Source organism: Pristis pectinata, chromosome 6 (assembly GCF_009764475.1).
Source record: "Pristis pectinata isolate sPriPec2 chromosome 6, sPriPec2.1.pri, whole genome shotgun sequence".
NCBI lineage: Eukaryota > Metazoa > Chordata > Chondrichthyes > Rhinopristiformes > Pristidae > Pristis > Pristis pectinata.
In genome coordinates, this window is record NC_067410.1 from 49,349,415 (window position 1) to 49,365,547 (window position 16,133).

The window sequence follows — 16,133 nt, forward strand, 5'->3', positions numbered from 1 at the left end:
GGAAGACATGATAGAGGTATACAAAATATTAAGAGGAATAGATAGAGTGGACAGCCAGTGCCTCTTTCTCAGGGCACCAATGCTCAATACATGAGGGCATGGCTTTAAAGTAATGGGTGGGAAGTTCAAGGGAGATATCAGAGGGAGGTTTTTTACCCAGAGAGTGGTTGGGGCATGGAATGCGCTGCCTGGGGTGGTGGTGGAGGCAGGTACATTGGTCAAATTCAAGAGATTGCTAGATAAGCAAATGGAGGAATTTAGAATAAAGGGATATATGGGAGGAAGGGGTTAGATAGTCTTAGGTGAGGTTTAAAGGTTGGCACAACATTGTGGGCCGAAGGGCCTGTATTGTGCTGTACTGTTCTATGATTCTATGATTCACCTGTGGGGATGTTTTGAGGTCAGGGAAATAGGACTGATTGTGGTTAAAAATATAAATGCATGCTGGAAGTCTCAGTAAAATATTTAAGAGGTTTTCCACCTCATTCAAGTGGATTGTTTGCCAACTCTTGTTCTGCTTCCATTAGTACTAGACTTGGGAAGATTTAATTTCCTTTTATTTTTTATCTCTCATCCTCAACAAACCCAACATTTTTGGGGGTTTCCCTCCATTGTAAGGTGAAAGTGTGACATTATTCACTTTTCTAGGAGGAATAGTAAGTAGAAACTGTGTAAGTAAAGAAAATACTGCTGCACAGAGGATTATGGGTGTCCTCACACATGAAACACAGAAAGTCAACATACAGGTTCAGCAAATAATCAGGAAGGCAAATTGACTGTTGGTCTTTGTTACAAAGGAGATGGAATATAAAAGGGAAATCTAACTGCAACAGTACAGGGTATTGACACATGGAGTACTGCTTACTATTTTCGTCTGTTCATTAAGGATGGAAATATATGCATCAGCAATGGTTCACTATGATAATTCTTGGGATGAAGGGTTTAGCCTTTACTCGCTGGAATTTGATATTGGTATTGGTTTATTATTGTCACTTGTACCGAGGTACAGTGAAAAACTTCTCTTGCATACCGATCGTACAGGTCAATTCATTACACAGTGCAGTTACATTATGTCAGTACAGAGCATTGAGGTAGTACAGGTAGAAACAATAACAGTACAGAGTAAAATGTCACAGCTACAGAGAAGATGCAGTGCAATAAGGTGCAAGGTCACAACAAGGTAGATCATGAGGTCATAGGGTGATCTGCAACAAGCTACCAGAGGAAGTAGTGGAGACATTTGGACAAATTTGTGGATAGGAAAGGTTTAGAGTGATATGGGGCAAATGCAAGCAAATGGGACTAAGTTGGTATGGACAAATTGGACCAGAGGGCCGGTTTCCATGCTGTGTATCTCTACGACTATTGAAGCAAAATTCTGAGGGGTCTTGACAGCATAGGTGCTGAGATGAAGTTTCCTCTCATTAAGGAATCTAGTACTGGGTGCATAGTTTCAGAATAAGCAGTCATCTGTTTAAGTCAAAGGAGAAGGGGGACTTTTTCCTCTCAAAGAGTTCTGAATCTTAGGAATTCTCTATTCCAGAGAGCTGTGGAGGCTTAATCATATTTATAGCTGGGGTATACAGAGTTTTAATCTATAGTAAAGTCAGGCATTATGGAGAACAGGCAAGAAAGTACTGAGGCTAAGATCAGATCAGCCATGACCCTATTGAATTGCAGAACAGGTTTGAGGAGCTTATTGACACACTTCTGCTTCTGTTTCTTACATTCAATGTATTAGCCATATACATTCTGCATTCTAGATTCTGCAATGGAACATTCTTTTGCTAAGATATTTACAAAATGAAATAAAGATGACATTGTCAAACTCAGGGTTCAGATCCCTGTCTCAGATCCAAATGGACCAGTTAAAGTCCAGCTCTCCCCACTTTACTTAAATATAGCTGTGATCATTTAAACAGTCTGTCCTCCCACTTACATTCACTCAGCCTACCTGCTTGAAGCTGCCATTCTTTCGCTGTTCCCAGTCCATCATGTCGTGGAAGATTGGGATCATTACATTCCGTACCTCAATCTGTGGCACCAATGTCACACCCAGAAAGGGGCCAATCATTCCTGGGATGAAATGAATCTTATTTTCACCTTTAAAAAAGTTAATAAACAATTTTTTTAGTTGTTGTGCAAGAGATAAACCTGCCTGGTATACTGGCATTTACACACAGAAAGCATCTTTTATGGCTTCAGGGCATCCCAGGGAAAATAACATGAAATAAGAAATGTTTAAAGTGTAGTCACTGGTGAAATGTAGGTACGTATAAACCATAAACACAACAAATCTATGAGATGCTTTGGTAATAAGCATAATTTCATGCTTAGGAATCCTTGAAGTAAATTCAAGTAATGTAAGTTGGTGGATTTTGAAATCTGGGAGATATTTCTGCTCAGCACAAGTTACTCCTGCATTGTTGTATTTCCCTACTCTCAAGTCTGAACATTTTATATTAGGTTTTGTATCATCCAACCAATGATTTTTTTAAAAATCGGGATGAATCCCAACACCAACTTGAACTAATTGGTTGACTTGTTAATGAAAGATAAAATACATGGGAGAGAGTCCATAAAATTGCACTCTTTCAACAATATGTTTTAATTTGAGGGGTATGGGTGGCCCTTCTGTGGGATCACACACATGACCACTGCAATACTCATATCCTAAATGATGTTCATTTAAGATATTCATGATGATATTTCACACAGCAATTCTAAATTTGGTTTTAGTCACAGAAATTACATGGAATTCACAGCAGAGAAACTGAAACAGATCACTTGGCCTTACAATGTCATGGTGATGTTAATACTCCAAGCATTTCTAATTTCACTGCTAAATTTTATCAGCCCTTCAAGTCTTTCCTTTCTCAAAAGTTCATCTAATTTCCCTTAAATACATCGAAGTAATCTGACTCCATGTTAGTGAGTTCCACATTCTACTCTATTCTTTGAATAAGAGATTCATTTTGAATTTGTTTTTGGATTAAGATTACATTAAAATCAACACTTAAAATGAATAGTCTCAATGGAGTCTCTGTGCCTGAGCTTGTAAGTTTCATCTTGCAGAGTCGGGAGTTGGAGCGAAATTTGGAGCGGGAACTTTGAAAAGAAGTGAGTCTCTGTGCCTGAGCTTGTGAGTTTCATCTTGCAAGAGTCTAAACGAGGCACATTTGCAAGATGTAGAATATCTTGTCAAGAGGAAGAGAGAAGCTCTGATCCATGCTTTAGAAAGCATGGATCAGACAGGGCTCTACAGAGTTACAAGGTAGCCAGGAGGGAGCTTAAGAATGGACTTAGAAGGGGGCAGGAGAAGGCCTTGGCAAGTAGGATCAAGGAAAACACCAAGGTGTTCTACACGTATGTGAAGAATAAGAAGATGACTAGAGTGAGGGTAGGACCGATCAGGGATAAAAGAGGAAATGTGCCTGGAGTTGGAAGAGGTAGGGGAGCTCCTTAAATGAATACTTTGCATCAGTATTCACCAGAGAGAGAGACTTTGATGTTTGTGAGGATGGTGTATGACAGACTGATATGCTGGGGCTTGAAGATGTGCTGGAACTATTGAAAAACATTAGGATAGATAAGTCACCGGGGCCGGATGGGATATATCCAAGGATATTACAGGAAGCTAGGGAAGAGATTGCTGCGCCTTTGGTGATGATCTTTGTGTCCTCACTGGCCACAGGAGCAGTGCCAGATGATTGGAGTGTGGCAAATGCTGTTCCTTTGTTTAAGAAAGTAAGTAGGGATAACCCTAGGAATTAGACCAATTTACTTCAGTGGTGGGCAAATTACTGGAGAAGATTCTCAGACAGAATTTATGGGCATTTAGAGAAGCATAGACTGATTAGGGACAGTCAACATGGCTTTGTGAAAGGCAGGTCATGCCTCATGAGCCTGATTGAGTTCTTCAAGGATGTGATAAAACAATAGCAAAGGTAGAGCTGTGGATGTGGTGTACATGGATTTTAGTAAGGTGTTTGATAAGGTTCCTCATGGCTTATTCAGAAAGTCAGGAGACATGGGATCCAGGGAAACTTGGCTGTGTGGATTCAGAATTGGCTCGCCCATAGCAGACAGGGTGGCGGTAGATGGAGTGTATTCTGCCTGGAGGTTGGTGACCAGTGGTGTTCTGCAGGGATCTGTTCTGGGACCCCTACTCCTTATGATTTTTATAAATAACTTGGATGAGGATGTGGAAGGGTGGGTAAGTAAGTTTGATGATACAAAGGTTGGTGGTGTTGTGGATAGTGTAGAAGGTTGCTGTAGATTACAACAGGATATTGATGGAATGCAAAGCTGGGCTGAGAAGTGGCAGATGAAGTTCAACCTGGAAAAGTGTGAGGTGATACGAAGAGATCGAATTCAAAGGCAGAATACAAGGTTAACGGCAGGACTCTTAGCAATGTGGAGGGACAGGGATCTTGGGGTCCATGTCCATAGATCCCTCAAGGTTGCCACGCAGGTCAGTAGGGTTGTTAAGAAGGCATATAGAGTGTTGGCCTTCATTAGTTGGAGTATTGAGTTCAAGAGCAGTGAGGTAATGTTGTAGCTCTATTAAACTCTCCACACTTGGAGTATTGTGTTCAGTTCTGGTCACCTCATTATAGGAAGTATGTGGAAGCTTTAGAGAAGGTGTAAAGAGATTTACCAGGATGTTGCCTGGATTGGAGAGCATGTCTTATGCGAACAGGTTGAGTGAGCTAGGGCTCTTCTCTTTGGAGAGGAGGATGAGAGGTGACCTGATAGAGGTGTACAAGATAAGAGGCATAGATCAAGTGGACAGTCAGACTTTTTTCCAGGGTGACAACGGCTAACGCAAGGGGACATAATTTTAAGGTGATTGGAGGAAGGTATAAGAGGACGTCAGGGTTAAGTTTTTTTTAGAGAGTGGTGGGTGTGTGGAACGCACTGCCTGCAGAGGTTGTGAGGGGCAGATACATTAGTGACATTAAAGAGACTCTTCTCTATCATTCATGTGTCTATCTAAATGGAGGGATATGTGGGAGGGAAGGGTTAGATCTTAGAGCACGATAAAATGTCAACACAATGTTGTGGGCTGAAGGGCCTGTGCTGTAGTGTTCTGTGTTCTATGAAATAGATCAAACAAGTATCAAACTGATTTTTTTCAGTATTAATATTTATTGAAATGAAAATACAATAAAAGAGTCAAATAAGGGTAATATTGAAGGTCAAGATAAAGTCAATTTAAGAGCCTAGAAAGTTCTTTTTACCTTTTACTGCCACTAAAGTATCATTGTGAATCACGCAGTTTTTAGAAGAGGCATAAGGATAGCCATCCTTGATCATGGGGTTCCCACAATGGTGTTATTGGGTTTCCCTGTGTAATGCTGCCACCTCACCTTGTCCTCTTGCATTGATTTATCACATGACCTTGCAACAGCTTTACTTAGCTTCTCAGCAGCAAATTTGGTGGCCAGCCCTTAAAGTGACAAAAGCATAATACAAACTCTACACTTGCAACTATTGGAGGGTGCTGTTGTTTCATGAATGGATGCTCCAATGATGGGAGAGGGGAGATAAGATCATATACTGGGGGGCAAAGTGACCTGGACATACTGGTGGAGAACATTACCAGCATGAGGTATGTTCTTTGTGAAAGGAGGCAGAGAGGACCCCCTCACCTCCCCCCACCCCACCCACCCCGCCAGGTTATAGCCAAGTGCTCCTGGAAAGAGATTGCTGTGATCTCTGTGAGGAGTAATAAACAGAGTGCCTGCAATTTGGAGAAACCTGCAATTCAGGCAAATTGCCATGATTGCTCTACTTGATCCTGAGGCCTGAATGAATAATAGATTGAGTATTGAATAAAAACAGAAAAGGCTGGGACGTGCGTTAGGTTAGGCAGCATCTGTGGAAATTTTTAGGTCAATAATGTTTTTATTATAACTGCAAAAGTGGGGAAAAAAAAGCCTGTGGGAAGGTTGGGGAAAAAATAAGGGAACATCTGTGGTAAGACAGAACCAAGGTTGACTAGGTGACACAATTACTTTCAATGCCACCTAAGAGAGGGAAATAAATGCTTGTTAATCATGCCTGATCTGTCTGGAGGAGTGTAAACGGGGAAAGATAAATAAGTCAGGGAAAAACCATGCTGGAACCATGAGATGCAGCGGGTGTTAACAATCTAAAATGAGAATGCTGGAAATGTTCAGTGGATCAGGCAGCATCTATGGATGGAGGAAAAACGAGTGGATGACTGGCCAGCTCTGACACAAACAGGAACGGCTAGTTAACAGAATTTTTTAAATTCAGTATTGGGCTGCAAGATGCCTAGAGCAGATCACATTTTGGGTCAAACTAAAATGTCAACAATTTCTTACCCTCACAGATGCTGCTTGACCCACTGAGTTCCCCTATCAGATTGTTTGTTGCTCCAGATTTCAGCATTGAGTCGTCAAGTATTACAACACAGAAACAGGCCCTCCGGCCCAATTGGTTCATTGCCAACCACAGCATCTTCCTGGTTAGTCCCAGTTGTCTGCATTCATACATAACCCTCCAAGCCCCTCCCCTCCATGTACCTATCCAAATGCCTCTTAAATGTTGCAATTGTGCCTGCCTCGACCACTTCCCCTGGCAGCTCATTCCAGGTACTCACTACTCTCTGTACAGAAATTACCTCTCAGGTCTCTGTTAAATTTCTCCCCTCTTAATTTCTATCTGTGTCCTCTCGTTATGGACTCTCCAACCCTGGGGGAAAAGACTATGACCCTCCACCTTATCCATACCCCTCATGATTTTATAATCTTCCTATGAGGTCATCCCACATTCTCCTATGCTCCAAGGAATAAAGAGTGGCCAACCTCTCCCTATAGGTCAGGCCCTTTAGTCCAGGCAGCATCCTCGTAAATCTGTAACTGCATCATAATGTCCCTACTCCTAAACTCGATGCCCTGACTGAAGGCCAGCATGCTAAACACCTTCTTCACCACCCTGTCTACTTGCGCAGCTGCTTTCAGCAAACTGTGCACTAGGTCCCTCAGTTCCACAACACTTGTCAATGCCCTGCTATTCACTGTATAAGTCCTACCCTAGTTTGAATGTCCAAAATGCATCATCTCACATTTATCTAAGCTGAAATCCATTTGTCATTCCTCAGCCCATCTCCCTAACTGATCAAGATCTTTGCAATTCATTGTAACCTGCTTCACTATCAACAAAATCCCCTAATTTAGTAACATCAGCAAACTTGCTAATTGTGCCATGTACATTCAAATCCAAATCATTTGCATAAATAATAAGAGGTCCCAAAACTGACCCCTGGGGCATCCCACTAGTCACAGGCCTACAGTCAGAACAGACCCTCAACCATCACCCTCTACTTCCCATCATTGAGCCAATTCTGAATCCACCTCACTAGCTACCCCTGAATCCCATGTGACCTAACCTTCCAGATCAGTCTGCCATGTGGGACCTTGTCAAAGGCCTTACTAAAGTCCATATAGACAACATCCACTGCCCTACCCTTAATTACCTGTTCAAAGATTTGTCAGCCATGACCTCCCACACAGAAAACCACGCTGACTCTTCCTGATCAGGCCTTGACTATCCAAACAATGGTAGATCTTACCCCTCAGAATTCCTTCCAGTAACTTCCCTACAACCGAAATCAGGCTCACTGGCCTGTAGTTCCCTGACCATCCTTGCTACCCTTCTTGAACAATGGAACATTAGCCACCCTCCAGTCTTCTGGAACTTTGCCAGTGGTTAACAACAAAGCAAATCTGCATCTGCAGTCTCTTGTGTCTCCAAGCTATGGATGCCTGTGGACATAATGAATATTGGTTCTTAACTTATGCCTGAGAAGGGGAGAGCAGCAAGGAATTTTCCAGCAAAGGTAATGACATTTTTGACTTCTGTATGAGTGCAGGAAGTAGCCAGATATAGTTGTCAATGTACTGGAAAGAGGCAAGGGGCTTTGAGTAGGACTGAAACAACGATGTTCCACATATCCCATAGACAGGTGCCACTTGGGACAATGCTAGTTCCCCTAGCTACACCTTTGATTTGGAGATAGTAAGTAGGGTTATAGGAGCAGTGGTACAATGTAAGAATAAGTTTAACCAAGCAAATGAGGGTATTGGTGGAAGGGAACTAGTCAGGCCTATGTTCAAGAAATAAGTGAAGGGCCATCCTGGTGTGGGATAGAAGCATAGAAAAATCAGACATCTGCAGAGAATCAAGCCGCTAGGGACCAGGGAACAGTAAACGAAGTCTTCATTTGTAATTATGGAGCTTGAATGAGCTCCCTGATGCATAAATGAGGAGAAAACTGTGGGAAGTGGCAATCATTGGTAGCAGCCTGGAATGATTGAGGCTGGGAAGCAGAGAGCGATAGTGACCCTAAATTTCTGCAGGTAAAACAGCCCAGGAACAGGCCAAAGCCTGGATTTGAGCTTGCCAGAGCTCATAGCCTTGGTGAAGCATAGCCTACATGGATATTGTTGCCTAGAGAAGTTTAGCTTTGAGCATAGATGTCCATAAACTGTAGGTGGGTGATGAAGCCTTCTATACCTGATCCCACATTCCCATTGAACATCAGGTTTGAGGGCAGAAAAGTAACTGAAAGTGCAAGGAAGGTGCAGAGTTAAGCATAAGTAGTTTGTAGAGTAAGCAGGGAAGCTGCAGAGTGCTGTGGAGCAGACTGGCAGAGGGTGCAGTTTGTGTGTTGGTCCTTTAACTAGCATGGGTTAGGGGAAATGGGATTATCAAAGGCTGGTTATCTAGTGAATAAACAAAAACTCAGTCTTATGGCCAATGATATTGAAGGTCACCTTGGAGGCAAATATCGATTGTTGCACTATTGTTGATGTCACCTGTGGAGGTTTTGCACCAAAACAATGTTTCTGGTGCTAATGAAATCCCTCCCAGCAGGTCAGACACTGTTTTGCTCCATTCTTGGGTAACCCTATTTTCAAGTGAACTTCAAGGAATTTCTAGGCCAAGAAGTTGTGTTCAAATAATTCACCCATCCTATATTTTTTAGAAAAGCTTCATAAATATATTTGTTTAATTTTTATAGCATTGTCACAGGTTATCAGGTGTAGTGGCACCATCAATGGGAACATCCAGGAGCCTCTAGTGACAGGAAGTGCAAGATCTAAATTCCACAGATTCCAAAAATATGTCTGGAGATTGTGACACGTACCTATTGTTCCCAATACAGAGTTCTTATTGTTCCACATGCAGAGTGCATACCAACTTTGTGTAGACTGCTTATTACTGTGATTGCTGTGCATATCAGGTTAACCATGTTGGTCATTAGTCACACATCACAGCAGCTGGTCAATTTCATTAACACTTGAAGCCAATCTTAGAGATGCGGCTGCAGCAGATGTTGGCTGGGGATATGGAACACATTGGAAGATGTTAAAGACATGGGAAATAGGGCACTGCAGGTCTTGGTAGAGGTGGCGAGGCAAGAGCAGGAGAAATGAGATTTAACTACTGGGACTGGGAAGCTCACTAGACAAACTTTGCAACTGTAATGGAAGCTAATAACCCCAGGAACTGAATGGGGTGCCTCAGACAGTTAAAGGGTCTAAATTATGATCGGAAGGTCAGATCCTACTGACTGTGTATAATGCATAAACAAGCACATCATCTCAATAAGGGACTCGTACCCAACCTTCATAGGTTCACTTCACCTTTACATACTTTGCACCACTACAAGCCTTGTACCCACACTTCAGCTTGTGCCCAGGTTTTTAACTTGTCAACCAAACCAGATACATCATCTACACATCATCCACAGCACACTTGCCTCTCTCTTCTAAGACATGCTAGTGCATAACTGGTGCTAGCAGCAATAAAATCGCAGAAGTGGATTGCTTTATCCCCTTAAGGGGAAAAAAAGCACTGGCTATAAATGGTGCAGTGCACGACAGGAGTCCATGGCCAGTGGCAGGGTTAAATCCACTGAAGTTAACAGTAAATTCACACTTAATTCTCCCTCTCACATTCAGTTTGCCTTCACCCCATAATCTCTTTGATTCACAAGATCCAGATAGCAGAAGCCCACCTGCCCCTCCTTCACTTACCCCTGTGACTTGCTGACTTATGCAAGAATTCCAACCTAGCTAGGCAGGAGTTAATCAGCAGGGGAGGAAGATGAAGGCATGGTGTCACTAGCTCAGATATAGACACTCTGCATACAGTGGAACTTAGAAAAGAGATCTGTACATGGTGAAACACTAAGCATGAGTGGCTTGAAGATAGGGCAATGGAAAAGGACAGAATAGGTACAAGCTCCATGGATGTCACTGCACTGCAATGTTGCAGGGAGCTCAGATAGGATCTTTGATGGGGCAGGCTACAGAACCCATGCACATGGAAATCCTTGGTGCATGCTGGAAAGCCTGCATGACAAAAGAATCCAGCATAATCCATGAACATGTCTTTTTGCAGACCTGAACTCATTCTTTCTAGGATGGAAGTGATGGATGATTTAGTACATTATGGATCTAATCATAATGCTGCAGCTGAAGGCTGATGTCCCAGCTTCCAGGAGTCACTCAAATTCTTGATCCTGTGGTACAAGCTAATTCTTCTACCATGCAAGCTCAGAATGGCACCATGGCTTCAGATGTCAGAAATGAAATGAGTTTGCAGGTGTCATAGGAAGCCATCTGTCTGTCCTTCATTGCATTACTGCAACTACTAAGGTGCTACCCAGTAGTATGAAAATGGCTCTAAGGAGCATAAATCTGCTGGCAACTTAAGGTGACAACATTCACGATCAAACTAGGCCTTGATCAAAGAAACCTTGCCACTGTCCTTGTTTGTGGCAGGCAACTAAACAAACAGATGAAAACAGACCTTTTTAGGCTTACAGTTGCTTGAGGTCATCCTTAAGCCATCTACAGTTTCTTCTGCAGCCTATACCAACCATAGTGCATCCATTGGGAAAGCACTTTTATATGCGACTGAGACCGTGACTACCCATGGCAGGCATTTCAAGGCATAGCAAAGGGACAACCTCTGCAAAACTCTTCAAATTCACTGGAATGATAAGAAAACCAAAGTAAGTGTCCTCTCCCAGTCTAACATCCACAGCATTGAGGTTCAATTTGTACTCAGTCACCTACACCAGGCAGGCTATATCACACCAGACTTCTGAAGCAGACACACTCTTTTGTGCTCTGACAGGGAAAGAGATTACTAGGCAGACAGATGAAAAGACTCAAGGATATGCTCAAAGACTCCTTGAAGAAAATGCATTAACTTCTGTGGATCTCTTGCCCATGACCGCTTAAGTTGAAAAGTAGATTCAGAACTTGTATTGAGAACCTTGATTCCACACACTGGATGTACACAGAATTCCTGTATAGTGGCAAAAAGGGCCCGCCACCACGCAAACTATTCATTGTCTGCACCAGATGCTTCCTGCCCAATCTGTGTTTCTACGCTGGCCTCATCATCCACCTTTGAATCCATAAAACTGGACTAGAAGCAAATCATCCTTGATCCTTGGGGACTGCCGAAGATGAAGCAGACTGCAGGAACACTGAGAGAAATAAAGCGCACAGAAGCCAGGCAACAAAGACTAGCCACTGACAAGCAAAAAAAACTGTAGGTGTCTTAAATCTCAAATAAAAACAGATAATGCTAAAAATACTCGAGGCCAGCCAGTATCTGTGGAGAGAGAAACTCCTAACATTTTGTTTCCCTAAAGGTCATCAACATGAAATGTTGGCTATGTTTATCTAAGCACATATGCCACTTGACTTGCTGAATATTTTATCAATTTAAGAATATAACCATAAAATGGTTGCATATAACTTTATATACAAACCATTTATATGGTTATTTTTTTCTTAAATGAAGGGAATTGTTCAAAAGCAGGTATATGAAGTTAGGCCACAGAATGGTTATGATTTCACTGACTGGCCCATCCATCATCTTCCAGTGTTTCTACACTGCACGTTTTTACAGAACATCTAAATGTGATTATGAGGAGTATTGGGAAACAAACACGTATCTAAACTTCAATATCTGCTAAAGGAGTAGATGTTAGTATAGATGACCAAAGGCTTTGTTAAAGACAAGGGTTCTAGGTTTAAATGTTTAAGGAGATGAACAGCAAGTCAATATTTCTATGCAATATGGCCTACTTTATAAACTTGGTTTGGATTTTTTATTTCATGGTGGCTTTTATTTTTATAGTATTGCCAAAAAGACTACGACGCATTCAATAACAGTGGCAAGGTAAGGTTACAGGGCCAACGGAGAAAAGGGAATTAGGGGTGAGTTAACTGGTATTGCATTCGCATCAAATATTGAGTTAGCTGAGTTAAAAAGAGCCATCTGGTTGACTGCTCCCTTATTCCTCCACTACCTCCTATTATGCTCAGCTGTTAGATGTATAGTTGTTTCCTCGTGATAAAGAAGTTGTATAGGGTACATAGTAGACAACAATGAATCATGACACCTTTGTCTTTCAGTACTGAAGGACTCCTCTGGAATAGATGAGGCAGCAGAACCATTATTTCAGAATTACATATGGTAACAACACAGCTTCCATTTTTTTTCATGCTTGCCCATTCATAAATTACTTGTGTAATGGAGTTAGGTACCACATTGACAATTGGTGATACAATATTCAACAAGTCAGGCAGCATCTGTGGTGAGAGAAACATAGCTAAAGTTTCAGGTCAATGACTCTTAGCAAAACAGCTGAAATTTTGTTTGCCCTACACAGGTGCTGGCTGACCTGTCAAGTATTTCTAGCATTATCTGTTTTTATTTGAGATTTATAGCCTCTGTAGTTTTTTTTGCTTGTCAGTGGATAATCTTTGTTGTTCAGTAGTCCCAGGAACAGCTTCTTCCCCTCTGCCATCAGATTTCTGAACAGTCCATGAACCCATGAACACTATCTTGTTATTCCTCTTTTGCACTATTTATTTATTTTTGTAACTTATTTTTATGTAATTTTAGTGATTTTTATGTCTTGCACTATACTGCCACCGCAAAATAACAAATTTCATGACATATGTCAGTGATAATAAACCTGATTCTGATTCTAACAAAAACAGAAAATGCTGGAAAATATTCAGGCCACATCTGTGGGAAGAAAAACAAAGTTAACGTTTCAGGGTACCCTTCATCAGAACTGCAGGTTAGACATTCCTGGAAGAGAAGTGGCACTGAATTCAACGTAAGTGAAAATCAAAAAAACTGCAGATACTGGAAATCTAAAGTAAAAACAGAAAATACTGGAAATACTCCACAGGTCAGGCTCTCTTTGACCTGAAACATTAACGCTATTGCTCTTCCCACTGATGCCAATGATAGGTTGCTGTGCATGGACTGGTTGTCACATTAAAGCAGTGATATAAGTGGAGGAATCCAATGCCAATCTTCAAGCCAGCAAAATAGAGAATCTGGCCTTATGATCACAATCACAACCTTCTGACAAAACAACAAATAAAAATCAATTCGGTAACAATTCAAAAACTGTGGTACCTCTTAGGTTATGACATTTTGAGAAGAGGGGATCTAAGAGACATTCAAATCACTCTTATCAAGAAAGGAGCAGGCAATATTCATAACAATCAAATCCTGTCTGCAGATGTTCAAATTCATATTTCAGTAGCTTCCCTGATGCACAATGGATGGCAAACTGCAAGATAACGAAGATACTTTCTGAGCTGGAAAACTAAGTGATATATATATATATGATACATAAGGTTATGGCTATGGCTGATAAGCTAAGACATGCCCTGATGTATATTTGGAGGGAGCGGGTGGCAGATTTCGCTGCAAATGTGTTACACAATATTCCTTACTAAGGTTCAGAATGAATTGTTCACTGAAGAGTGCAAGCACATATGACCGCCTGCTGAGAGCCCTTCGAGTAATTGAGGGGGAGGGAATGAATACTAATACAAACATGGATTTTGTCAAGTCAATGTCCTTCAGTGTCTACTACATTACTCCCTGCAACTAGAAACTGTAGAAAGCAGCAAAATTTGCAGAATCATATCAACAGATAATTTAAATTTCATTAGCAACAAAAAGAAAGCAATAAAGCTTCCCTCTTCTTAGTGAAGATTGTGACTATAGTGTGAGTGTGGCGGGGGGGGGGGGGGGGGGGGTGGGTGGGGCTCTTTCTGTTTCTGAGTAGGTGAAAACTTAGCAAGTGGAGTCCAGTGTGGGAATGTGTGAGGTCATGCACTGGTATGAGGAATTTAAAGGCAGATTATTACCTAAATAGGAAATAAACTTTGAAGATGAGGAAAGTACAGGGGGATCTAGGTGTACTTGTGCACAATTCACAAGAAGTTAGCAGACAGACGCAGCAAGTGGTTAGAAAGGCAAATGGCATATTGATTGTTAATACAAAAGGGTTGGAGTTTAGAAATAGAGAAGCATTGTTACAACTGTACATGGGAACAGTGACTATTGGACACAGATTTGGTCCCCTTACTTGAGGAAGGTTATGTTGGTATTGGAGGCAGTCCAAGGAGATTCACTAGGCCTATTCCTGGGATGAGAGGGTCGTCCTACTATGAGCAGCTCAAGAAGATAAATCAATATTTTTTTGAATTTAGAAGAATGAGGGGTGATCTTACTGAAACGTGCAAAATTGTGATGGGGCATGACAGGGTAGATGTTGAGGTGTTTCTACTAGTGGGAGAATCTCAAATGAGGAGACAGAGTTAGGGAGCAGCCATTTAAAACTGAACGTTTTAGGAATTTCTTGCACAGGATGGTGAATTTATGGAATTATCTACCCCATGGGGTTATGGGTAGAGATGAGGCCTGGGGCAGATCAGCCACAGTCATACTGAATAGCAGTGGAGGCTTGGGGGACCAAGTAGCCTACTCCTGCTCCTATTTTCTGATATCCTTTCTGAATACGAGTTCATCTGTTTTAGGTTAAGACACATTAGTGACAGAGCCGAACTTTAAAATGAGCTTGCATCCAATCACCAATATGGTATCTGGTGTGACATTCAGCATAAATTTCTAAAAGCACAACAGAATCAATTCAACAGCCACAGTGTGGAAAAAAAACTTTGTACCATGATATAAAATTTTGTAGTTATAAACTGCTCAAATTAAAGATCATGTATTTTGGGCATTATGGACGCATGGATGTATGCAGATTCCTGATATAATTTTACCTAAAGGTGGAACTGTGGAGACATGAGAGGAGTAGCTTTGTTAGTAATGAGGAGAATAGAACTACTGCTCTTCAGGTTAGATTTAACTGAAGAAAGGACTAGGGTAGAAACAATCAGTAAAATTTGGTAATAAGATCAACAAAAATATGACTTGTTTAAACTAATCAAGTGAACAAAGATTTTCAGAGCATTGAATAAGGCACAGAAAATTGTTATGATAATTATGAGATCTTTCTAGCTCAGAAGCAATGTGAACAGCCTCATCACTAGAGGAGGGAATGAGACATGATGCCACTGCTTCTTGAAAGTACTTAAAAGGAGATTTATAATTGATGCGGCGTTAAATAGCCCACCCCAAGTGACCATGTGGACTCCAGCAATCATGGCATGATGGAATCTGGTGGCAATATAACCAGAGCTTTTAGAACATTACAGCACAGTAAGGGCCCTTCGGCCCATGATGTTCTGCTGACCTACTCCACGATCAACCTAACCCTTCCCTCCTCCACAGCCCATAACCCTCCATTTTGTTTTTACATCCATGAGCCTATCTAAGAGCCTTTTAAATGTCCCTATTGTTTCAGCATCTACCCTTGCAGTGTGTTCCAGGCATCCACCACTCTATGTTTTTAAAAAGCCGACCTCCGACATTTCCCCTAAACTTTCCTCCACTCACCTTAAATGGATGTCCTCTGGTATTGGCCATTGTCACCCTTGGAAAAAGGTGCTGGCTGTCCACTCTATCTACATCTCTTATCTTACACACCTCTATCAAGTTTCCTCTCATCCTCCATCACTCCAAAGAGAAAAGCCCTAGCTTGCTCAACCTTTCCTCATAAGACATGTTCTCTAATCTAGGCAGCATCCTGGTAAATCTCTGCACCCTCTCTAAAGCTTGCAAGTCCTTCCTATAATGAGGTGACTAGAACTGAACACAATACTCCAAGCGTGGTCTGACCAGAGTTCTATAGA

At 41.6% G+C, this 16,133-nt stretch overlaps 1 protein-coding gene across 3 annotated transcripts in view; it reads right to left on the minus strand.

Annotated features, from left to right (window-relative positions):
* Window positions 1-16,133, minus strand: part of dock3 (dedicator of cytokinesis 3) — an 822,502-nt gene that overhangs the window by 115,530 nt on the left and 690,839 nt on the right. For all 3 annotated transcript variants that reach the window (XM_052017225.1, XM_052017226.1, XM_052017224.1), the window contains exon 32: window positions 1,955-2,103. In XM_052017225.1, coding sequence (XP_051873185.1) covers window positions 1,955-2,103 — 149 coding nt within the window. The remainder of the gene's footprint in view (window positions 1-1,954; window positions 2,104-16,133) is intronic.